The sequence below is a fragment of the Amia ocellicauda genome, chromosome 5 (assembly GCF_036373705.1).
Source record: "Amia ocellicauda isolate fAmiCal2 chromosome 5, fAmiCal2.hap1, whole genome shotgun sequence".
Classification (NCBI taxonomy): domain Eukaryota; kingdom Metazoa; phylum Chordata; class Actinopteri; order Amiiformes; family Amiidae; genus Amia; species Amia ocellicauda.
This window is the reverse complement of record NC_089854.1, coordinates 15,161,217-15,186,456: the sequence shown is the minus strand read 5'-3', so window position 1 is coordinate 15,186,456 and position 25,240 is coordinate 15,161,217. Positions and strand designations below refer to the sequence as shown.

The 25,240-nt window shown below is 40.2% G+C and overlaps 2 protein-coding genes across 3 annotated transcripts in view; both read right to left on the bottom strand.

The window, feature by feature from the left end:
- Positions 1 to 1,426: 1,426 nt before the first annotated feature.
- Positions 1,427 to 10,213, bottom strand: socs9 (suppressor of cytokine signaling 9). The gene is made up of 3 exons (XM_066703987.1): positions 10,131 to 10,213; positions 9,415 to 9,499; positions 1,427 to 8,956 (listed from the first exon to the last, which is right to left on the bottom strand). Exon 3 carries the CDS (start codon positions 8,748 to 8,750, stop codon positions 7,068 to 7,070), a length of 1,683 nt encoding a protein of 560 aa, XP_066560084.1. The 5' UTR covers positions 8,751 to 8,956; positions 9,415 to 9,499; positions 10,131 to 10,213; the 3' UTR covers positions 1,427 to 7,067.
- A 4,197-nt stretch (positions 10,214 to 14,410) lies between these two features.
- Positions 14,411 to 25,240, bottom strand: part of samd4b (sterile alpha motif domain containing 4B) — a 44,746-nt gene continuing 33,916 nt past the window's right edge. For both annotated transcript variants that reach the window (XM_066703985.1, XM_066703986.1), the window contains exons 9-13: positions 24,987 to 25,102; positions 24,287 to 24,482; positions 23,995 to 24,121; positions 23,601 to 23,684; positions 14,411 to 22,785 (exon numbers count right to left, since the gene is read on the bottom strand). In XM_066703985.1, coding sequence (XP_066560082.1) covers positions 22,757 to 22,785; positions 23,601 to 23,684; positions 23,995 to 24,121; positions 24,287 to 24,482; positions 24,987 to 25,102 — 552 coding nt within the window. In that variant the 3' untranslated portion in view covers positions 14,411 to 22,756. The remainder of the gene's footprint in view (positions 22,786 to 23,600; positions 23,685 to 23,994; positions 24,122 to 24,286; positions 24,483 to 24,986; positions 25,103 to 25,240) is intronic.

The following is a 25,240-nucleotide window of genomic DNA, read 5'->3' as shown; positions in this document are numbered from 1 at the left end:
CAATTTGAAATGATTCGACCTTTGTGACATGGTGCATTATCCTGCTGGAAGTAGCCGTCAGAGGATGGGTACATGGTGGTCATAAAGGGATGGACATGGTCAGAAACAATGCTCAGGTAGGCCATGGCATTTAAACGATGCCCAATTGGCACTAAGGGGCCTACAGTGTGCCAAGAAAACATCCCCCACACCATTACACCACCACCACCAGCCTGCACAGTGGTAACAAGGCATGATGGATCCATGTTCTCATTCTGTTTACGCCAAATTCTGACTCTACCATCTGAATGTCTCAACAGAAATCGAGACTCATCAGACCAGGCAACATTTTTCCAGTCTTCAACTGTCCAATTTTGGTGAGCTTGTGCAAATTGTAGCCTCTTTTTCCTATTTGTAGTGGAGATGAGTGGTACCTGGTGGGGTCTTCTGCTGTTATAGCCCATCTGCCTCAAGGTTGTACGTGTTGTGGCTTCACAAATGCTTTGCTGCATACCTCGGTTGTAACGAGTGGTTATTTCAGTCAAAGTTGCTCTTCTATCAGCTTGAATCAGTCGGCCCATTCTCCTCTGACCTCTCGCATCAACAAGGCATTTTCGCTCACAGGACTGCCGCATACTGGATGTTTTTCCCTTTTCACACCATTCTTTGTAAACCCTAGAAATGGTTGTACGTGAAAATCCCAGTAACTGAGCAGATTGTGAAATACTCAGACCGGCCCGTCTGGCACCAACAACCATGCCACGCTCAAAATTGCTTAAATCACCTTTCTTTCCCATTCAGACATTCAGTTTGGAGTATAGGAGATTGTCTTGACCAGGACCACACCCCTAAATGAAGCATTGAAGCAACTGCCATGTGATTGGTTGGTTAGATAATTGCATTAATGAGAAATTGAACAGGTGTTCCTAATAATCCTTTAGGTGAGTGTATATTGCCAGTGTTTGAGTTTTCAGTCATGGGTTTGTACAATACAAACCAGTGTCCCATCCTGCAATAAAACCCATCAGAAGGGGCTTGTAGTTATGGCTGCCTGTGCCAATTGCCCTGCAGGTGAATGATGTCTTCATTAAACAGCCCTGTATTTACCTGCACACAGTAACCCATGGCAGAGACACTACAGCAGTATTTCTGGAAGCGGCTAAGCCTCTCTGTGTTATACATGCTGAGATGTGGTGTATTTGATCCTGGGGCCTGTGGTTCATTTGTATTGCTTTTAGTAAACCAGGTCTATTACCCACCCCCTTTTAAACCTCCTAGCTACTCTACTTGTGTTTTGAATCATTTGTATCCAGCATTTTGGGTTAATTTGCAAGCAACATGTTTGGATTGAATTGGACCCTCCACCTCCCATACATCCTAAGGGATGAAGGAAAATACAGAAAAAACTCATGGCACCAAAACAAATGGGTCAATAAATAAGACAGTCCACACTTTTACCACAAGGCAATGGAGGCCATTTTATTTATTACTATTTTTAGAACAGCTGAAAGCAGTGTCTGCAATTCACAATTACAGTAAATATAATATTTGAATATAGAAAAAGAAAGAAAAAAAAATGCTGTTACCTATGAAAAAAAGTGTTCTATGATCGTCTCTAGGAAGGAACCAGAATAACAGATGTATTACAATATGAAAATGCAGAAACAGAAACGTATTTCCCTATAAAAGTACTTTCCTCTACCTTTTACTGTAACATGTAAGCCTTATATTACATTGATTGTGTGTGTGTGTTTTATTCTTATTCTCTATTGAAGTATCAGGCCAAGCTAAAACCTCTCGCATTTCCCCAGTTCCCATCAGACCCCAGATGCCGGCCTGTCGATTGTATGAAAACCGTTAACTCCAAACTGCCCATCTGCTGCTCTGACGAATGAAGTCTCCCAATGAAGGATATACTTGCTGTCATCTTTCTTTGGTTTGTTTGTTTGTTTGTTTGTTTTTTGAGCCCGTTGAGTTGGGTTGGCTTTGTTTATGCATGTTATGCGTGTAAAATATGCAAAAGCCTTAAAGTTATAGCCTCCCATGTATTGCAGATCAAAGCAGTTCCTTCTTTTACGCCAAATAATACATATTAAAATATTGAAATTTATATAATTTAATTTACCCTTAGCCCCTCACCACTGTCCCCACTACTACACACCAACCTGGAAGAGTTGGTCTACAACAATAGACAGGCTTTCTGGAGGTAGCTAAACAAACTTTGAATGAATTTTATAACAGAAAATCCCATTCCAATAAGCACCAGTGTTCTGTCACACGTACCATTATTACACTGGAGGTTGCAATATCAATAACATTCATCTCTTCCAGCTCAGTGCTTTATTTACCTAATTTATATTCATACTTCTTTTTTCCTCTCTCTCTCTCATTGCTAATACATTACTGTGAAGATACTGTATGATTGATATACTTTCCATATAATTTAACATCATTTATTTTAAGTAAATATAATTAAATCAAACACAACAAAGAAATCTTTTAAGTTATGGAAGTGGCCACATAGTAAAGAAATATGGAAAATGTTAGAAATCCAAGCATAATTTAAGAATCATCTGTAATGATAATATAGTTACAAATGCTAGCATTCTCACAAAGTCAATGTGTTCCCTATCACACACTGGGCTTTGGAAAGCTGTTCCTCTGCTTTATATTGGACATCCGGATCAGCTGACCCCCCACTTGTTTATTTGTTGCTAATTGATTGAGTTAATCCACAGGTGTGTGTGATCCCCAATTTAGTGTGTACCTGCACTTCTGTTGCAATCTGACCCAAAGGGTAACACCTTTGAGTTTCTAACTTTATCCTTGCACAAGTTGTCTTTAGCCTGTACTGATGTGTACTGTGATAAATTATGCCATCTGCTGTCAGAGTGACTGAACTACACCTGCAATAAAAAGTGGCTTCAAAATTCAATAATGGTTTCCTACAATCCAGTCCCTGTTACATGCTATATATTTGTATATATGTAGTGGCTTTCACACAGTAAAGCTCAATAAAAGACTGCATTCACCACCACCCTCAGCTTGATAAAGTTTAGAAAAACACGAACAAGAGTATGACCAGTGGTGTGCAGTCATATTTAAGCATGTATACTTCCAGCCTTTGAATATTCTTGTGCCGTCAAATAGGCTAAACATAAATGCACTGCACTTTTATACTTAGATTGATACTTTAGATATATTTGTGCTTACACCTTTTCATAATAATGAACATCATAACTTATGAAGGAAAACATACACCTCAGAAATTCCCTCTCTGCCATCAGGGGCCACTTATGCAGTTGATGGTTTTTGTCCACACATTACAGGCTTATTAAAGAAAATACCATTCATTTTTGTAACACAAACAAAAAATGAATAACAAATTACGTAAAAAATTATAAAACAGTGCACAATTTTTGTCTTAAAGAGAACTTCAAGCGCCAACTACAGCTTTAATTTCATGTTCAACTGCACATGGTTTTACTTTGTTGCACAGAGCTTAATACATGTATTAAGTGTGTGTGTGCGTGTAGACCGTGATCTGTATTTAAGCAAATTGGTGAGTGAAACTATAATCTACTTTCATTATTATTATTACTATTTGAGCCAACTACTGGTTTCAGACAAATTCCTAAGAAAAAAATCATAATGATTAATTTGAAACTAAATAAGCCTGCTTTGGAAGTCAACTGAGGAGCTCCAATATCAGTTTTTCAAATTGTCAGCTTAGATCATTTCTACTTTCAATGCACTTAACAAATTCAGAAAAATACTTTCAGGCACAAACACAAACAGAAGGAATAATCTGGGAATGTAAACAGAAGAGTGTGTTCAAATACAGAATGTAGTTCAAAACCTTTTCAGTGCTCAATAATGCCCCTCTATTCAGCAAAAGACTGTTTTCAGGCAACAGCATAGATACCTATTAGCAACAGAAATGTCTGTATTGTTCAACATTTGAACACAGGGAAGTTTGGATTTCCCAACGGACTTGAAAAGCAACAAGAGCCCTTTATGAGGATTTTGAAAGTGTGTGGAAAAAAAAAAAACTGCAGCCTAACAGAATATTTACACTTACTTGATTAAAATTACACAGTCCAGCATCTCACATAACAGCAATTGTGTTTCAAGTCATGCAAGTAATGTTTTGTTTATTTTGATTTAGTACCTTCCTCTTCGAATCATTTTAAAAAATGGTACAGCATCTAATATTTTCCAGATGGAGTAGTTTAACCTAAAGGCATTGTACTGTGCCTCAGAATTTAACAAGAAAAATATCTAATTTTTTTCCCCAATATATACTTTCAGATAATACATTTTAATAACAATACTAGAATGTTAAGTGAATCATTTGATATTAGACTGGGATGTTCTCTCACTTAAACACTTTTAGATATTTAGAATTTGAACATTATTACTGATTTGTGCTTCAAAGCTGTTTTTCAAACTGCTTTGGATGAAACTTAAACCTATAGTATTGTACTGCGCAGTATATACACTGTTGACCTTAAACCAGCAACAACTATTGGGTTAAAAACAGAAATCATCTCCACTCAAATACATGCACCACTGTTTAAAAACACAGCTGTCAGTGCAATGCATCACCTATATTTATTTTCCCGAGAACGACAACTAGCTCAGCTCAATCTAGTGGAGTGAGTCAAAAGGTAGAGCAGTAACAATCATGCGTTTTATCGATCCAGCATTTGGGAAATTCAGCTTTTGGAATGCAGTGCTTGTTCAGAAAGCATACCGATATGCATTTTAATCCCTGATCCATATGCAAAAGTAAATGTTACTTCTGCCTTTACCACTTTGTGCTTGACATATATGTCGGTGCATTTCAAGTTACATCTGAACGTTTTATACCAGACCAATGGGGGAAAAGTGCACCAACTCATAAGCTTCCTATGATCAGACCTTTAAGTCAGGGGTCTCCACTTCTGGTTCTAGATTCTTGGTCTGCTCCTCAAGCTGGACCAGTTCCTTGTTTAAGTAGTCAAAGATCTAGCATGATCTGCAACTAGAAGTAGTCTATAAAACCGGAAGGATAAGGGATCTCAAGAATTAGGGCTGAAGATCTCTTCACCATCCCTTCTGACACAATAATTGACAATATCTTTTATAATTCCAGTTGCCACTACATTTACAGCTCAGTGGAATAGTTAAAGCCAGGACGCCTGCAGTCTCCAAAGAATTATCTTCCCTTACACTCCAAAGGTTAGTCTTTCTCCCTCATAAGCGAGCGAAAGGTAACGGCCAATTCTATTGATCCGAGGCAGATTTTATTTAGAAATAACCACCAACAATAACAACAACAACAACAACAACAATAATAACAAATAATAATGACAATAACAATAATTCTCATCATAATCACAACAAGTGAACAAAATAAGTTAGCAGGATAAGACTATTCTGTTCAAAGTGCTTCTAAGAACATGATGTCATTGTGCCAGATGATTTAATTTTCCTGCAGGATTGTGCGAAGAACGCGGACGAGTTTTTGCATATATTTCTCGACATACAGTGAAAATCAAATCAAAATAAAAGCATACAAAAACTGGTCAGGGAATCTGAAACAAACATTGCAATCTGTAGAAGAATACTTATGGAATTGGATTTGAGGAGTGTAGGGTATACAACAGTTTCTGTGAAAGAAGGGAAGTGAGGAGTTTATATATATATTATATAATATAAGATACAGGCTGTACAGATCTGACATTGCAGACATCATGTGCCACTGCAGGCGCATCTCTGTTAATTTAAATTATTTCGGACATTCTGGGGCGGTGGAAGGACGTTACTCTGAAGAGAAAAATCTGAAAATCCTGACACTCACTATAAAGCTTTGTTTGCCTTTACACTGGGCCTGTGGAAGCCTGTGGACTTAATCCCAGACTGCACTTCATTCAAGTTTGCTAATCCTTTTCTCAGACACTTCAGGTCTTAAGCTGTATATCACTACAACTAGTGTGATTCATACTAGATGCCCTTTTCTTTCTGCATGAGCAGGATTATGAGATTTTAAATAATGGGTTGCATGTGTTTCTGAGCACAGACTCAGAATTGGGATTTCTAATCAGTGTATACCCTGCTGACACCACCTTTAACACTCCCCACTTCCTCCTTTCACAGACTGGTGGACAGCACAGGCGTCAATCAGCGTTGGTCCTTACACTCACCTCAGAGAAGTTTCCCACCCAGGACCACTTCACTGCTCATTAAAGAACACATATTGGCTTGTTTTCTTTGTTCTCTTCTGGAAAATCAATAGAATATACCCTAAAATAACAGCTTAGCATGTAAGATTATCCGTGCCTGGCTTTAGATGCCTAAATCAAAGATTTGTGCTACCTTTACTTGGGACCCCCCGGGAGATCCCAAGGAGAGAAAAAAAAAGATTGTGGTATTGTTCAGCATCATTGTGCCACAGTGAGTTGTGATAAGGCGTCTGGTACGGCACAGGTCAGCCAAGTTGAGCCCCTTCAACCTGAGTTCAGCATTGTGTCAGTAATAATTGATTCGATTCGCTGGCTGATAGGAAGGTCTGTGCGGGTGGGGAGATGGCAGAGTGGTTCATGCAATCTCCTCGAATGTAGTGAAGGGAATTGTTTAATTAGGGAATAGCAAGAGAAAAATTAAGACTTAGTACAGTGCATTCTTAAAAATATATCCTGAAGTAAGAAGAAAATATGTATGTGTATATACTGTCACACACACACACGTATACATATACATACTTGTATATATATACACACTTACACACACCACGGCAACAAATGTCACATTCTTTCTTTCACATTCTATGTTGTAACAATACATAGTCTACTTATAATGGATAAAGTGTAATTATAATAATTACACAGTATTAATAAATAATACAAAGTTATATTATAATTTTCTGGTATTCAAGATCATCTGTCCGATTTGCTTAAACTGCCTCAACAAAGGTAGGAACATACCAGAAAAAAAAGAAGATGCAAAAAGTAAAATAAGAGAACGAACTGAATCTTGATGAAATTGTGACCTCTGCAATCCTGGTCCTCAAGTTGAGTCAGGGTGGGGGGAGGATTCCTCACAATCTACTCCCACCAGGTGTCCAGCCGTCTCACTCTCACTTTCTGTTTGTAGTGGTACTCCTTCAGGTGCTCCTTCAGGGCCGTGGGGATGGGCAGCACGTCGATACCGTCATAGGTGGTGCAGCTGGCGATGACTGCCCGGCAGATGTGTTGCAGGCTGAAGGGCTGCGTGCGGTGGATGGGGCTGGACAGCAGGGGCTCGAAGAACATGCAGGAGTTGGGATCCTTGTAGTGCTCTAGGAGGCCGGTCACGGTGGAGGCATGGAAGACGCTGGGGTCGTGCACATCGAAGCTGAAATTGTGGTTCCACTGCTCGATGCGGGCATGCAGCGACCGGCCGTAGCGGCGAAAGCTGACCGAGAATAGGTAGTCCTCTTGGGCCGAGTCACGCAGGAGGAAGGTTCCCTCAGGTTTGCCCTCCAGCAGGGCCTCTGCCTCGTAGCGGTCCATCACCCCCCAGTAGCAGGGCAGGTTGGTGATCTGCAGGAGGTCGGGCACCAGGCAGTGGATGTAGTCGATTTGGGTGTGGACCCGATAGGTATCCCTGCATTTCAGGCGCTCCGATTGGGGCAGTGCGGAGGGAGCAGGGGGGTGGCTGTCTATCCCAGCTGTCACTGCTGCCGCCGCTGCCGCCAAAACTACCGCCATGGGCTCTGAAGAAGCAGAACAAGCCGCCACTTCGTCTAAGCTGTCCAAGCAGTTTCGCAATATCAGCTGCTGTTGTGGTTGTGGTGGTGGTGGTGGTTGTTGCTGTTGCTGTTGCTGTTGCTGTTGTGCCTGCATCTGCAGTTGCTGCTGCTCTAGTTTCTGCTGCTGCTGCTGCTGCAAAGTGGCTCGATCGTCCCCCGCCAGCTCATTCATACCGTGCGCCAGTTTTGGCCCCAGCTTGTAAAGGGGGTTGATCTGGGCCGTCACCTCAAAGGTGTGGATCTGGGCGTTGGGCGGTGGCTCCACTCCCTGCTCGATGCTGATGCGCCGTCTCTCCCGCAACCGGTCGTCCTCGTCCTCCACCATGGTCATCAGATGCGAGGAGCTGGCTGCCCCGCTCAGGGTGTCCAGCAGGGCAGGCTGGGAAATGGGGGCTGTGTGCTGCTTGATGAGGTACCACTTCTGTGCCAGGTCGGAGCCCGCCGGGAAGGGGCACTTATCCAGCATAAGCTCACTCAGGTGAATCTTGCGGCGGGAGGAGGAGGACGACGAGGCGCAGGAGGAGGTGGAGGACGAGGGGGAGAGGCAGGGCGAGGGGCTGCTGTGACTCTTGATGGGGAAGCACTGGCCCACCGCATCCTGGATCTTCTGTCTCAAAGTGCGGCCGCTGGGGACCCTGGCGCCACACCCCTCCCCCTCCTCTTCTTCTGCTGCTCCTGCCAGCCCCTCAGCACCCAGTTCCTGTAGGATGCCGCCAGTGGAGGCAGGGACCAGCCGCCGCCTCCTCTCCAGAGGGGACGACCCCCTGTCCCCGAACTCCCTGCCCGCCCGCAGCTCTCCGTATTCGAAGCCGTCACTGGCAGGGCGCTCCAGCGGGGTGTCTTGCCTGCCTTTCTTCTTCCCTCTCCCGTTCTTCCTTCCCCCGCTGTCGCCGGCACTGCCCTCCCTCCTCTCCTCCGAGCGGCTCTGTCTCACTTTAGGACGGGCCCCCCTCTCTTTCTCCTTGCCCCTCTCATCGCTTTCACGGGATTGTGACATCGCGGTCTAAAGAGAGGGAATCTGGGGGGCTGTCGATACTGGACGTGAGGGGTTTCAATCTGGGATTCTGTGCTATAGAGTCAGGGTGTGCAGTCTGTTGTTGACGGTTATCTCAGCAGCAAACCTCCGATGCAACGTCTTCCTTTAGGCTGATCTTCGCACTGCTGATGTGGCCCCATTCCTCGCATCATCCCAGAGGCTGGCCGCTGCAGAATTGAGTACAAACAGTGTCAAAACAAATAACATATAACCTGGGCAACTCTCAGTTTATATTGTGTTGACAAATACAAAGATAGCATGATTCCTCCCCCCACTATTAACTTGAAGAAAAAACTACGAATTCAGTTTACAAGCAATCAAATCGCAGTGTCTTAAACTACAGAGCTGAAGTAAAACAGTAAATAGTCTAGCTCACATTTTTAATGGACGCCCTTAGAATACAGGATAGAAACAAAAGGAAGGAGGACTAAATACGTGTCATTCTGAGCACAGAAATTATAATTATATAAATGATACGGTATTGAAACGCACCTTGTACAGTACAGCGCCTGTTTTTAGGGTAACAAAACGTGTTATAATAACTTTCAACTTTAACTGGAGACAGCAAGCTAATCAAATCTCGAAATGAAATGAGATAAATGAAAACAAACAAACACAAATGTACCTTTGTTGCTGCTTGAGCAAGAAGATGGTCTGGGGAAATCAAAGCTCATTTGAAGTAATGAAGCAGGGAAGGTGTTGCTCTCGTCCTGTTCAGGTTTACAAAATGCAATGAATACAAATACGTCACACAGTGTATCCACACGTATCGGTTAAAAATGTCACCGCAAGCAATGTGTATCTAATTTAACTGTTACTGAATGTGGCTTCAGTTGGTTTCAGTTTAATCCATAACCACGTTGTCAGCACACACCATTGATTACTCGGTTTTGGAAGAGGGGCTGCACATCAATTGTTCATATGATCTGGATTAATACTTATGTTTTTCATAACATCACCCAAGAGGCCATCATTATTAAAGGTGTTATGTAGATATTTTACTGTATATTTCGTGTGTGAAAAATTAATAATGTTACACAGTTTGGTCTAAGATCATGAACCATAAAGTACAGTACGTATATATAACTGGTATGGCACAATAAGGAATTAAACACACCTTAAACTCCTATACTTGCTTTTCAACACAGGAGAAAATGCTACATCTGTTGAAAGCTACACTAACAGATAGTTACACATTTTATAGTTAATTTAGAGTGAAATGTGTGGGCTGAATCGCACTTATAAATGGTCTAGGTGTACGGTAAGAAAACCATGACAGCTAACTGTGCTTTCATTAGATGAGAGCCAACGCAAAACGCCGACTAAATTACATCACCCTACCTTTTGTTTTATACACATCTGTGTGAAATCCAGCTGATCCTAAATAAGAGTGATTTCCTTGTTAAAGGGACAGGAAAAACAAAGGAGCCCCGCGGCGCATGCGCTGAAGCAAACGACCTGGGGACGACGTTAATGCTGCCCTCTGGAGGTTGGCGGACCAAACTGCATGCCTACATCATCCACTCCCCATAGTGGAGGTAAGAGAAAGTATACATGGTACGATTGTATGGTGTATCAGTATGTAATGAAGCGGTGTTTATATAACCAATCTAACCATAAAATAATGTCGTTTATCTACCCACTCTAATATTTTAGCCTGTATATTAAAAAAGGATGTAAGGCTCTCAATTCCTGTCCAATTAACAACTGCTTCATCCCAAAACCTCAAAAGAATCCCATCTACCAGACAAAATTAATGCTTCAAAAGAGTCTTCCTGCCCAAAATAAATATCCCATCTTTAAATGTAGCCAATTTGTTCTCCAGACTTACCTGAACATTGCTTGAACCCAATACTACATGTTATTTTTATAACAGATTAGACAAAGACATTTTGCATCTCAAACCATTCAGGCTAAAGTTAAGATTCTGAAACTCCTCATTCTATCACCCCTTGATGTACAATTCTTACCTGGTCGGTATCTCGTGGCTGATCAACGGCAGGAGCAGCACTTGTGTTTCTAAATGAGAACACAAAGAGACATCGGCCTCATTGTAATTCAAAATAAGAACAATAAAACGTTGATCTAAACAGGTTGGTGTCTCTCACCAGACAGAGTGTCTTCTCTTTCTGCCTCCTGGTCTGTGTGTGTCGAGCAGTGCTGTTCCGGCCGTGCTATTTTTATTCCCATCTTGGGTCATTACATTTGTGAGAAGGAGGGCACTCTTATTGGAGAAGACAGGTTCAGCAGAATGTGTTACACCTCTTTAGTGCCAATGAGCCAGTGACTATCAAAGCCATATTTCAGAGGTGATTGCATACTTAATATAGATTTTATGTTACATCTAGGAAGTTTTGCATGCTGCTCAAAAAGTGAGTCAAAACTAAGCAAGGACCATCAATTCTATGCTACTGTTTTATCCCATTACCTTTACTACTACTACCACCAACATGAGTTTTGTAACCAATTATCTCTGATCATAACTGTCTTTCTGCTTGTTAATCCATTCAGTGGATTCAGATCTTGTACATTTTTTTTAGATTTCTTATAACTGTGCAATAATATTTACAATATTAAAAACACTAAATTAATCCCTGCATCTCTGAAGGATAGCTTGTAATAGTATCTCGTCTTTTAGCATCTAGTCTAGTCTTTAAATAATCTAAAAGTAGATTACTTGCAGTTTTCCTTTTGAACTGCATACTTACTCTGCTCTCCTGTACTCAGGCCTTCAGTAATGGCAGAGCACACCAGGCACAAACACAGCAGCAGCATTTGCGAATTTTCATCATTTACCATAAGCGAAAGAAACACTAGGAATTACCTGCAAAGGCGATAGGAGTTATATTGCTTGAAAAAATAATTCTGATTAGATCAAACTTCATGGTGATCCATTCATATCAAACATGTTTATTAAAAGAAGACAAGGACACAATCCTTTTTTTTTCTTTAAATGTATTGTAACAAAGGTATGAATGTCCTCAAAATAATGTTTCAGCCTTCATAAATCAGCAAAACATGAACAAATTTGAAAGAGCCTTGAAAAACGCTCATATATATACATACATACACATATATATATATACACACACATATACACATATAGGTGTGTGTGTACATACACATGTATACGTATACATAGGTTTTCCAATCATGTAACTATCTCATTAGGGAAGGGCAATAAAAGACAAAACAAAACACAACAAAACAAAAAAAATAAAAAGCAATGACCCTCTCCCCTAACTGTCAAAGTAACACACAGAGGTGTTAACAATAATAATAACAATAATTAATCCACTTTTCAAGACCAGTGATGCAGCCATACATGTCTGTCTATGCATCTTTCTGAGACTGCCAAAACAATGAAAAAAACAGCAGTACCAAAATGAAGTAAAGAACAAAATAAAAAAAATAAAAAATGAGAAAAACAAAATCCAAAACAAAAGCACACTCCTCTCCCTGTACGGGATCACAGTTGTAGGTCTTATTGGTGAAGGCTGCTGCAAACACATCCCCAGTCCTGACTGAGTAGAGTTCCTCACCAACATGCTAACAAAAAAATGAAAAGCTGATTTCACAGTCAGCGATAAGTGCCTTACAGCAAACAGAGACATTTTTTTTGTTTGTTTTTTTGCAGGAAAGGAGAAACTTGTCCCTCTGGTCAGTCACCCAAAGAGAAAAAATGGCTGCAGTCACAATTGTTGTTTTCGTGATTATTTTCTCCTGGACTTTGCTGCCCCGGACAGACAAGAAACACGAGGGGATACGAGTTAGACGCAGGTTGCAGCTCTGAGACAGACAGCACTCCAGTATTTTCTTCTTCTACTTTTGTGGCTGATCAGACAACAAACTGGATGCAACAACTAAACCCCCGGAGGAGAAGAAAAAAACACAAAACCAAAAAAATGCCAGGATCCCGTCCTCAGTAAATCCAGCTGTGAACGCTTTCCTGACACACACCTCTCATTCCACACCCTTCACACTTCAGCATCACTGCTAATCTTTGAAATCCTGTGTTTTTACACCAGTTTGATACAAAACAAATAGCGCACAACAGTTTAGCGTGTATATATATATATATATATATATATATATATATATATATATATATATATATATATATAAAGTGTTAAATTCATTTTATTTTTTTTGCCCTTCCCCATTTTTTTATTCCATTTTTTAAGTTATTTATATATTTTTAACAGGGATCAAAAAATATACAAAAACACAGGAAAAAAAGGCACAGCCACATTTTGCATTAACAGGTTGGATTTTTAGTTTTTCTTTTGTTTTTCTCATCTGCATGCAGCGGTAAAGGTATATAAATAACTCTTATTAAAGAAGACAGAGCTCTGTATCTGTAGCCAGTACAAAACACAACACACAGTTGCATTAACACAACAGGGTTTACAATTAAATTTATTAACAGGTTTCACTCCCTCTCCCAGGGCCCCCCATCCATCTCAGATGCCCCCTTTTGACTGGACAAATCAAAGGAAGGTCTCAGTTTTTGTTAAACCTTTGGACAGCTGAAACAGACAACTCGAACCATATTCTTGGCTTGAAATATTCAATTTTTGGATTCTGTTGATGAGGAGTTAAACGTGTTTGGTGGAGTATTTACGCACCAATTGTATTTGTTGTCATGCAATTTCCCAGAAATGCAATCAAATGACAATTACGACTACAGGTTCAATTCTTCTGAATTTAATTGAGACCTGGAATTTCAGTTTTTAAAGCCATGTTAAGTGCCAAATTCCCTTCCCCTTTCTTGTCTGCATCTCTTAAATATATTCCCCCCAAAATTGAAATCAATACAAATTGACCTCCTAGAAAACAAAATCCAAAAAAATATTTCAGGCAGCTCATATTACAGAGTTCATACCCAATCACACTGAGGATTTTTTTTTTTTTTTTTTTTTTTTTTTGATGGGACACACACACATAGGTTTAGTTTGTATCATCTCAAAGCAAGAGGTGGTTTTATTTCCAGCAGAAAAAGTGCTGTTAAGGTCATGTTCAGCCTCATGTAAATCAGTTTCAAAAATTAAAAGCATATTTTCAAAAGAAAACACGGAAAAAGAACAATAAAACTCAACTCAATGATATTACTCAGTTTTGAGGAAAGTAAACATATAGTGTATTATTTGCAAGCTTGAAAGTGATTTATACCAGCAGTCCTGCACTGTAACTCTTACGACAGTGTATATGCAAAATGACATGTTTATCGCCATAATTTTTCTCAAAGCTCATTTGAAGTGATTGGATTTTGTTCATGTTCACAAAAATCCAGATTGGTTTGACTTGGTTTACAGTCATGTTTCTCTTCTCATTGGAAACGGAGCGAAACTGAAGAGGTGAAGCAGGAGAAATGTGGGAAAGAGGTATTCTATATAGCTGAAAACATCTCAAAACAATAAGTATGATACACTGACAATAAATGCCACCTTGAGCTCATTAAAATGCGGTTCTAGAAGAGATTTATACACCTCAGAGCAGAAACCAGTCACCCAGTGTTTCATGTCAAACTCATGAGAGCGAGCTAGTGGAAAATAATATTGTAAGGAAAATAAAATCACATAAACCATCTACAGTGGAATAAACCCAGACAAACCATAATCTCAGCAGAAACTTGATTTATTCATTTGAAGGCGCTATCTCCCCAAACATTTCACATGCCATAATATTTGATGTACTGTACTAAGAATGTACTACCCTTACAAATGTCTAAAGTCAGAGGGGAACCAAAATAGCCACAACTAGATAGCAGCAGTGTCTTAAAGTGTTAAAAAAAAAAAAAGATGCTTTATGAATTGGGCAGACAGCTTGGGGGAAAATCAGCCATGAGAAACAGTTCCAGAGAGCACGTCTGTCAATGTCTGAGTATCAGCCAGCCTGTTTTGTTAACACACCAGGCGTAGCATAACTTCACTTCAGGCGATCACCAAATGACTATGTATTTATATTTAATTGCCAATTGTTTTGAATTATTTATGCATGCAAATTTGAAAATCCTATCACAACTGAACCCCAAAAAGCACACTGTCTTTTTCAGCCAGTCCAAAGGTGCCCAATATCTTAAGAAGGCAGACGATCTAAAACAGAGGAAATGCCTTTATAAATCCCATAACAAAACCAAGCTATTTCTTTTTTTTTTTTTTTTTTTTTTAATTATCTTCTATAAAGACAAGATGCATTAGTGTCAAGTTTAAAAGGCAACTTGGGGGGGAGAGACATACAAACATTAACAAAAAATAATTACAATATAAGCACAGCTTTAACATGGAAACACACACAAAAAAATGTACTAATACTTTTTTTTTATATACTCGCTTGCCTTTACAAAGCAAAGAGATAATAATCCAAGTGACTACACAATTGTTTTCATAATGTTCTCATGGTTACCAGCCATAGCAAATAACAAAAGTTATTCTTAATAAAATGTATCTAAAATAACATCCGTTTTCTTGTGTTTGTCTTGTTTTGTTTTTCTTTTGTAAGAGGACCCTTAATCTTTAATGTATTTATTTTTATTTTGTAGAAATAAATAGTTAACTCTGTAAATACACCATGGATGTCTCCTAATGTCTGAAGCTACCTCTTACCCAATACCCCTGCATTTGTAACTATTCATTTTGTACCACATTTAGAGGCAATTCTTGACAGTTAAAAAAAAAAAATGCTTAAAAGCAGGCAAAAAAACCAAGAGACTCCCCTCCAAAACCTTGTTGTAGTTTTTTCATTTGTTTTGTATTTTAATTACAGGGGGGCAGTTTTAGCGTTTGGTAAAGTCAGGGTATTCTCTTCTGGTTAAGAAAATCATGCATAATCTCACCCTCCCCACCCCTCAACCCCACCCCAAATCCCAGCCAGTGTTGAAGCATCATATTTGGTTATGACTTTTTGCTAACTGTAGCCAGGTTTAAAAAGTGAAAAGTGTAACTCGAGGTAGCTCTAGTGTTCTAAAGGTTACTACAATTCTCTCTCTGGTAAAATCTTTCTTTTTCACCCTCTTAAAAACTTCGGACCCTTCGACCATCAAGTCAGACTCATCCAGTTTGTAATAGAACCCTTTTGTAACCACTTGGTATGCTTGATGAATAAAATGTAGATGTAAAATGAACACAAAGCCAGTGCAAGACAAGGACATCGGTTCTACTTTTTACGTGCATTTAGTTCCAATGACATTTTACATTTGTGATGGGTGAAAGCCAGCTGGAAAAACTAAACAACCAAAATCCAGTGAGTGGCAAGGGGTGGAGGGCAATTGCTATTTTGAAAAGTTTACTCCTACTGAACTACACACAGATAATAGGAGTTGCAGGGTATTCATTAAATATAGTGCCATGTGTTACTGATATTTGTTATGAAGCATAATGTTATTTTCTTTGATAGCACTCTCTGCACTTCTTATTTTATACAGTGAAAGGTTGAAATCTCTACTCAACTCTACTTAATTTACTGTATTACTACTTGACTTTATCAATAATGACCCAGAAAAAAATTGAAGTCATTGGGTACCGAGCAAGAAAGGATGGAGACTGAGTAAGGTGAACTTCAACCTTTAACGGCTCAAAAATAAATCCTTCAGAGCCGCAGGGATTTGAACAAAGATTGCCTCTTGCAAACAGGTGTAATTGTAGAACACTACTTTTCAGAGACCATGCTTTTGTTATTCTTCCAAAGAGAACCTCCACAATTCTGCCCGTACGGTCCATTAATCCCCTTTGTGTTTGCTCTGTCGCGGTCTGCAAGGCACAGAACCATATAAAAATAAATGAGGAATATTTCCTTTGTGCTTTTGACTTTTGAAGTTTAGTATGTTTTGGGCTTCTGCCAGTCTGAGGATTCTGAACTTAAGCAGAAGAGGATCGAAGGGAGACAGTTACAGTCTGCTCGATGACAGGATGTGCCAATTTATAAATTACAGCAGGAGCAAATGTCTAAAGAGTGCTGGTCCAGAATACAAAATCCCTCAAAGTCACTACAGACCCTTCGACACACGACTACAACATTAAAGCCTTTCCGGGACAACACCGAACAATCCAAAACAAGTTTCATGTAAACCTTTAGTGTCTTCAATAGGATGATTTAAGTGTAGAATACATAGTTTTTAAATACGGAATTCACATGGTTTATGTTGACAAAATACAGACAATTCGTATTGACCTACCCTGCAAAGTAAACCATCTAATTCCAGAGTGGGTGAGTAAATTTGATCCATTGTCTTACTCTGTCAGTTACAGCTGTTTTACACTACAGAGAATGTATACAGAAACACAAAAAGGATAAACTGTAGCTCCACAAGCACAGATGCAAACAGCAATCCCAAAGCTCCTGTCTCAGGAGACAATGAGGATAGCACAGCAACTGAATTTCCACTGCTTTGAGGTTGCCCTGAAATGAACTTGGTTGCGAATGGATTTGATTTACAACAATACAGTTACTATATATTACTTCAGTTCTTACTGACATGATGATCCAGCACATGATCCCTGCCACTCGTGAACTCATTAAAAAATAAATCATAAAAATAAATGTTTCCAAAATATTATTATAGCAGCTGAACTGAGGGTAGGTATTCAGTTTGAACTAAAATCTTGGGTCGCACTCATTCTAGCAACCAGAGTAGACAGTACAAGATTTGTCATTTTGCTTAAAAGAAGCAGAAGGATAGAGGTTCCCCATAACAATTCTGGTTCTCTCTCCCATGTGAACAGCAACACCCACCCAATCTACATAATAGAGATCTTTGGAGATTTTGTAAAACTTGGATCCTTTATCTCATCATGAGCACCACAATCTTTGTCCTTCACACCATGCAAAGACAGAAAACAGCAACTCAAAGCAAGATAAAAAGCAAACGCTATAAATTAAATACCAATACCACACTCCCTACTCTCAATACTCTGTCCCGACCTCTATGACTCACCAGCAAGTCACAGCCATTTATCTTCCTGAGCTGACAGACAGCCCAAATCTTAAACCACAATTTGCAACATTTATTTCCCAGAACACAGTTTCAGTAGTAGATCTCCAGAGTGCCAATTACAGAAATCAGCTGGACATTTTGTAAAGCGTAATGTATTGAACACGGTGGCACTAATATTCAATCAAGTACTGTGTTTAAGGACTCACTCCCATAAGTAAAACAAATTAAAATAGTTAAAGGGAAGATCAATATAACTACACCCTGGTTAAATGAATTGCTTGAAAAGACAAATCCACAAAAGATCACCAAAAAACAAACACACAAAAATGAAACTCCACCATCTGATTAATCAATAACGTGCCATTTCACTCAAATACAGATGAGAAATGAATACAGATACAATGACTGTACATCAAACACCTTTTGTACGAAACTGCAGGTTTGCATAGGTTTATATAACAAATTAAAAATCTGCATTGGGTAATCTCAGAATGTGCATTAGAATTGTTGCAGAAAGAAACTCACCACTGTCCACTACAGTGAAGCAAACAAGATCTCCAACATGAACCAACTTACGAGAAACCATCAACTATTGTCATTCTCCGCATGCTACGCACAACAGCTACATTTAGATTTTTATTTTGTGCTTTCGAGATTTATACCCATCATTCCATGGGACAGAGTACGTAAATGCGAACGATACACACCCAGAGCAAAACATGCCATTTTAAAATGTCAAACTGAACTCCTTACATTTGCGCATCTTACTAGACATTCTCAATCCGGCCACTCCAAAACATCAGAAAGCATCCTGTAATCCCTGCGTTTCTCTTACCAGCTTCCTGGATACTAATATCCGAATCTAACTTTCTCCCCTTTCTCCAACGTGTACTTAAGAATACTTGAGCGTGCTTGACGGACTGGGCGCTTGTGGTCTATACAGTTTCCATTAATGAAGGTGTCCACAACATTCCCGGTTAGAGGAAGCCGCAATTAGAGGAGCAGACCACCAGGAAAAGGCATGTCAGCATGTTTGAAAATGAGCATTGAGGAATATGCAGGAAGAGACAATGGCACAGCAAGCCCTGACTAATGCTGACAGCTCAGAAACGCACAAGATTGTTACACTTCAGCTGTAACACTGTCTGGAGAAAAAAACAAAAAAAGGTCAGTGTCAGCAGAGTGCTGACTTAATAAGTGCTCTTCCATTTACTAATAACAAACAGTGGGCTGCAGGTGGCTGCTGTAGCCCACTAGAGGGCACTGTGGAGCAAGACAAAGGAAAGACTAAAAAGCCCCAAATAATTCCAATAAGATCTTTAGATGCACAGCAGAATCTCCATTAATCAATCAACTTGATCAATTCATGTAGTACACGGATATTGTAGTACAATGGCCTGAAGGATCATGCTTCAAAGGCGTTTAATGGCAACCTGACTAGCTAGCTACTAGAACTTCCAACCCATCTGGTGCCGACACAGTCCAAATCCATAAACCTGAGGTCAACTCTATGCTTGAGGAAAGGAATTGGCGTCTATGAAGTGGAACCCTGCCACAGTCCTAAATTTGGGAATTGAGATTGACAGGTGGGTCACATTCTTGCATAAGGACAGGTTTCCAATTAAGCAATTTAAGAGAAGAGATGGAATGGGGAAAAACAAAACAAAAAAACAGTAGAGATAAGTTGTGATCATTATGGGCAAATGGTAGTCTCTCTCTCTCATTGGTGGTGGGACCTGCTCTGACTTTCCTACCACATGCTCTTGTTCTTCCCATGTCTACTGCCCGACCCTGCTGTCTCACACCATCTCCACTTGGGATGCCACTTTGCAGTCCCGTGGGTCTGTCATATAAATGCTTCAGCAGTCAGTTGGCAGAAGCACCGACAAACAGAACAGGTTGAACGTGGGGATCGCTCAAACATACTCTGACGGCACGTTAAATTGTTGCCTGTCGGGAACAGCTGAAGGGTAATCTTTTACAGCTGCCCAGGGTGCCGGCTCATTCTTGCACGCGAGAGTTTAATGGAAACCAAAGGATTTTTAAAGATGCTTAACTTAATCTGGATGGCGCTGTGATTTCAATTTCGGAAAGGGGTTTGAATGAGCCGCTGACCCCCACATTTGATCCTTGTGTGGCGTTTAAAAGGTGTTACACACGGATCTACAACCCTCTTCCTCAAAATCTGGCCCTCAAGGAAGAAAAGTGTATCTGGCTTAATTAAATCCATTGATTTGTGAATTAACTAACTAAACTAATTAATTTGACTGAAAGAATCCTCACAATTTGAAATGTACCTTTTACCAACTCACATTAACCCCAAAAGACCAGTTACATCTTAATACAGGGAGAGCATATGTATAGCCCTGATGTTTCCCAACACCCTCTGTTCTTTGATTCAAAATCTTTCCGTCTATAAGACCAAGCCAAATCCCACTGCTTCTGGTTTTTCAGTGACCCCATTTTAGTTAAACATGGACTGCACACATCACTCCTCAATGAACAGCACTGTCAATTCCTTGCTACATTCCACTTTCAACATTTAAACGCATAATTATCATGCCGGAAGCATGAAGACTTATCCTTTTAAGTGTGATTGATATTTAATTATAGCAGAATAACACTGGCTTATCTCCAAGCACCAGGTTTAGCCTTTGATGAGCTGTAATACTGATAAAATACACTCAATCACGCTTTCTGTATCTTGGGAATAATTAATTTTTGGGGGGGGGGAATCACTGATGGCTTGATTTGGTGGGATCTGAAAAAGTGGGACAGTACGTCACTATTTGAGACACTATAATTTAAAGGTGAAACCCACAAAAGAGTTAGGAGGGGAATGACAATATAAGTGAGCTGATTTAAGCCTTTATAGTCTCCTGCTTCGGACTTCTGAGGAATATAAATACAAATCAATGACCCACAGGCAGTGGCTAAGTATCCTATATACATGAGATACAGCCATGCCTGTGATCGGTTTGGTCTGTTTAAGAATTGGGATTCTTTGGGATTTGGAGAAAAAACTCACAGGACCATCAAATCCCTGATGAGTCACAGCTAGCACAGGAATCACAGGTCATCACAGGTGATCTTTTAACGCCAGTGCTAATAAGTCAACAAAGATTGGAAAACTGATGCAAAGAAAATAAACAGTGACTTTTGGATTACAGCTGTATGAAAGTCTGCCCTTCCAATTCCAATTTCATAAAGAAGGTTTTAACATTTGTAAAGGGATGAATACTAAAGATTACAACTTATTTTATCTTGAAATATTAATTGTCCGAATGTGGAATAAGTGAATTAAAATGAGTCCTCATGTCAGACAAAGGCCTCGTTTTCCTTTTCTGCACACAAAACAATTAACTTGATTTTACAAATTGACTACATTGGTACATTGAAATGAACAGGTTTATATACTTCACGTTCTTTGCCAATCACTCAATCGTTAGACGAAGGCAAACTATTTTCATTGACAAGTGAAACAATGCAGACTTAATTCAACACTGACATTCAGACAATCAGTGAATCAAAGACGGGGGCTCTACCCTAGTAACATGCTAATGTGGGGAAAATAATGCCAATGCATCTCTCTCAATAATAAAACACTCAGTTCATGTAGAATCTGAAAGACATTTTCGAGCAGCTCCACGCCATTGTGGCGACGCTGACAAAGTTAATTAATTCATGGCTTGCTTCACAAAAGGGACTCATTTGAGTGTAACTGTACCAGCTGGGTTTGGACACTACCTGGAAAGTCCCCACCTTAAATTGCTCCAATAAATACAGGACATGACAACACAGACAACCTGAAAGACTCTCAAAATTGCCTTGAGATGGACCATGTGACTAAAAGTCTAATTCCAAATTGTTATGACAACCCGAGCAACACGTATACTTCATCACTGATTCACAAATGGTGATTTTTTTTTTGTTATACAGCAAAATAGAAGGATCAACCACCCAACAAACAAACAAAGGATGTCAGTTTGAGACCGGAGCGGGTCAATGCAAGACTCACATACGCGGTCATCTAAAAACCAAATTGCAAAAACCATGACTAATGCATCCAGATTCCTCCTGCTGCAACCGCTCTAGTCCCTTTCGCGATATACATCTCATTTTGGAGAGCGCTCTGAATAATTGATAACTCGGCAAATGCATGCGTCTCAAACACTACCCGGCAACTTTGCACTGTTGCACTCTTCAGAGAAAGAAAAAACTCATTAGAGTTGCTCATTTACATGTTGTTGACTGTTACTTTATTGAGAATGTCTCTGCACTCTTTTGTTTCAGAAATATTACATCGCTAGCGTGTCAGTACTGGAGATCCAAGTCATTACATCAGACAGACCAACGCTAGGGCACAACTAGTAGACATTGAGACGGGTATTCATACATTTTCTTTTTTAATAAGAGGTAATGGATAAAATGTGGAGCATGATGTGCACGTTATGATATTTACACTTTTGGCTTCTAGATGACCCTCTGTTACCTTTATCAACTGGCAAAAAAAAAAAAAAAACAGAAGCATTTTGGGTTTGCATGAGGAGAACCTCCCAAAAAGGCCCCCCATTCCAGCTGCAACCACAAGACCAGTTAAAACCAGCAACCTGTGAACAACCCCACCCTAGTGTAATCTTGCCTTATCCCATTGACCTTGTGGTAGACACCTGCTGAAGGAGACATACAGAGGAGATGGGACTGCTAATCAAAGTAGCCTCCACACTCTTGCAATGTTGTTTTTTAGTTATTTTTCTTCTCTTTATATTGTAGTAATCTGTGTTTGTTTTATAATAAACCTTAGTTATTAAGTATAATAAAGTAGAAAAATATCAGAGAACATGTACAGTTTTATTTCTCTCTCACTTTTGTACTGTTCCATCTTTTCATTGTCTTTTGTTTTTGTAGTGACCGTATTCTCTACTCTTTCTTTTAAAAAATTTTTTGTCCTGCGATGCTTCTGTGAAAAGAGATGCAGGGATCAAAGTGTTTTATATAAAGTGAAGTGTATATCTTCTTTATTTTATTATTATTTTCATATTGTCGATGTTCTGTCCATTCCATCTGTAGGGGAAAACAAGACAAGATCTAGTTTGTAAACCATTCCATATTCTCATAGAGCTAAGGTAACAGCATAACAGTGATCACAGTAGCCTGATCCTTGTGCTTATGTGGGGTTCAATAATTAAAATATCAACACACATTTGGGTAGAGGCCCATGTGTTCAGTGTCAGATGGTTAATCGATTAGAACGAGTTATTCAGCATGAAGCATGTAAAAATGTGACTACCCTTGTGGTGAACATGCTGATCTGATCAATGTTATACCCAGCCTTCAAAGCTGCTTTAAAGACCCCTCTGCTTATTTCAAAGACTGCAAAAAAAGATGTAGTGTGCATTACAGTATGGTTACCTGCTCATGAATTTACTCTGTTTATTTTTTTCATTTTCCTTTAACATGCTTACTTTTGGACAAGAAGCTCAGCCTTTGAATACCCATAGTAAGACGACATCTCTTTGGCTATAATTGTTAGACATCACTTGTCAGATACCTAAAAAGTGTCAGTTTACGTTTCTGCTCTCAAGTGTAATATACACTATGATGTGTGTGTGCGTACGTGCATGTATAGGTTGTCACCCCTTTAATCTATCATTTGTCAGTTTCTTTTCTTGAGGTTTCGCTTCAGGAATTAAGAGATCCATAAGAAGTCAGACTGGTTTTGTAGGAATAGGACCGAGGAGACCAAGATGGGTGTAAGCAGTTACCTGGAGACTGGTAACCTGGGTTGTGTTTCAACTGAGAGCACTGTCTATCTGTTTGTTGCTACAATACAGTAGAAAATGGAAAAAAGAGCTAGTGAATTGGTATTTGGTACTCACCACCTAAGGCATGCTCCGTCATACTGAGGCACAGTGACTCCAGCGTGGGGTTGATCTCAAGGTCTGTCCCTGGAACCTGGCATTCTGAGCGTGGGAGAGAAAAACTTCTGTTTAATATATATGTTTTGATTTCTAAAGGTGACAAATGTAATTATCAAGCCTTGCAATCCACACTCTCTCATACATACTGTACAGGCAAACATACTAGACAGCAGAAGAGAAGTATTATTAGATAGAAGAGTTACATTGCTGTTGTGCTGCACTGGATACATAATCCTGATGGTCTTTTCTGGCAACACCTGTCCAATATAGAAAACTGTGCAGGAGCAGTAATGCACATGAGACCTTGCATTTGACATTCGCTTGGTTTCGTCTCCGGTTCGGGCAGACTCACCTGGTTGCTGGAACATGAGCATGGTCTGTGGGGAAGTGTGGACGGGGAGAGAGTGCGTTCTCTGCACCGAACTGCGACTCTGGCTCGGCATGCTGTTGCTGCCCCCTGGGTTCGCAAACCACAGGTTCTGCGGGAGGAGGGACACAAAGACACGGTCAGAGACCACCAGCCGAGACCCTGGGTATTTGGTATTCAACCAGTCCAGCCCAGCGCAACACAAGGTGTTTTTAGACTGTCCTCCTGTCAAGAGTTTAATACGGCAAGGAAGTAAACGGGTTTTGCTGCGTCTTACCTGCCGGCCTTGCCCTCCCAGCGCGGGGCTGGCGAGCGTCTGTCGAGGGGAGGTGCCCCCCATGCTTGCGGGAGTTATCAGTCCCATCCTGCTGGTGGGCAACCGGGGGGGCATCTGGAACGGCCTCTGCCCTCGACGCCCCAGGCCCCCACCCACAGAGCCCGCTGTGGGGAGAGAGTTCGACCCATATGCCCAGCTGGAAAACACAAACACATCACAAAAAAAATATATAAATCATTAAAATTTGCAAAGACAGCAGATGCACACTATTATAGTTAATCTGTTACACTATAAACAGGCAGGAAATGGTGCATCATGTACCGCATATTATTCATTCACAACTTTGTACATATTTTACTATTAAGCTATTTAAGCTCTTTGGATGAGATTTAATTTACTTACATTAAATAAATGACTGTGGAGCAGCAATTAGTGATGCAAAGATCAGCCCCTAGTCTCTACAAATTGCTCAGGATTAAGGTTCCTTTCACAGTGTTCTTCAAAATGCATTTCTTGAGGCACACAAGCCAGCAGGGTTAAGAAGTCTCTTTAAAATCACCTGCATTAGGCTCAGGAAAGGTGTGAAATGGGTTCTGGACTCCTTGGATTGGCTACTGTGCAAAAACTAACACTTTCCACACTGCACACACAAACAACCCTGCATGAAGGCCCAGGTGCCTGGCACGGCCCACTCACTCACCCTTTCTGTCGGTACCCTGGCAAATCCAGCATTGATTTCCGTGGGAACAACCGGAGCAGTTTCAGGACCTGCTGCTTCCAGGAGACCAGCCTCTTCTTCTGGGTTTCCGTGAATGCCTGGAGGTGGGGAATGCGGGAGAGAACAGGAACGGCTGAACATTTCATACAAAACTGGAACAGCAGCTGAGGTGCCAACACAGAAAGGCAGCAATGTCCACAATACACAGCGAAGGTGCAGCAAGGTACAGTTAGGGC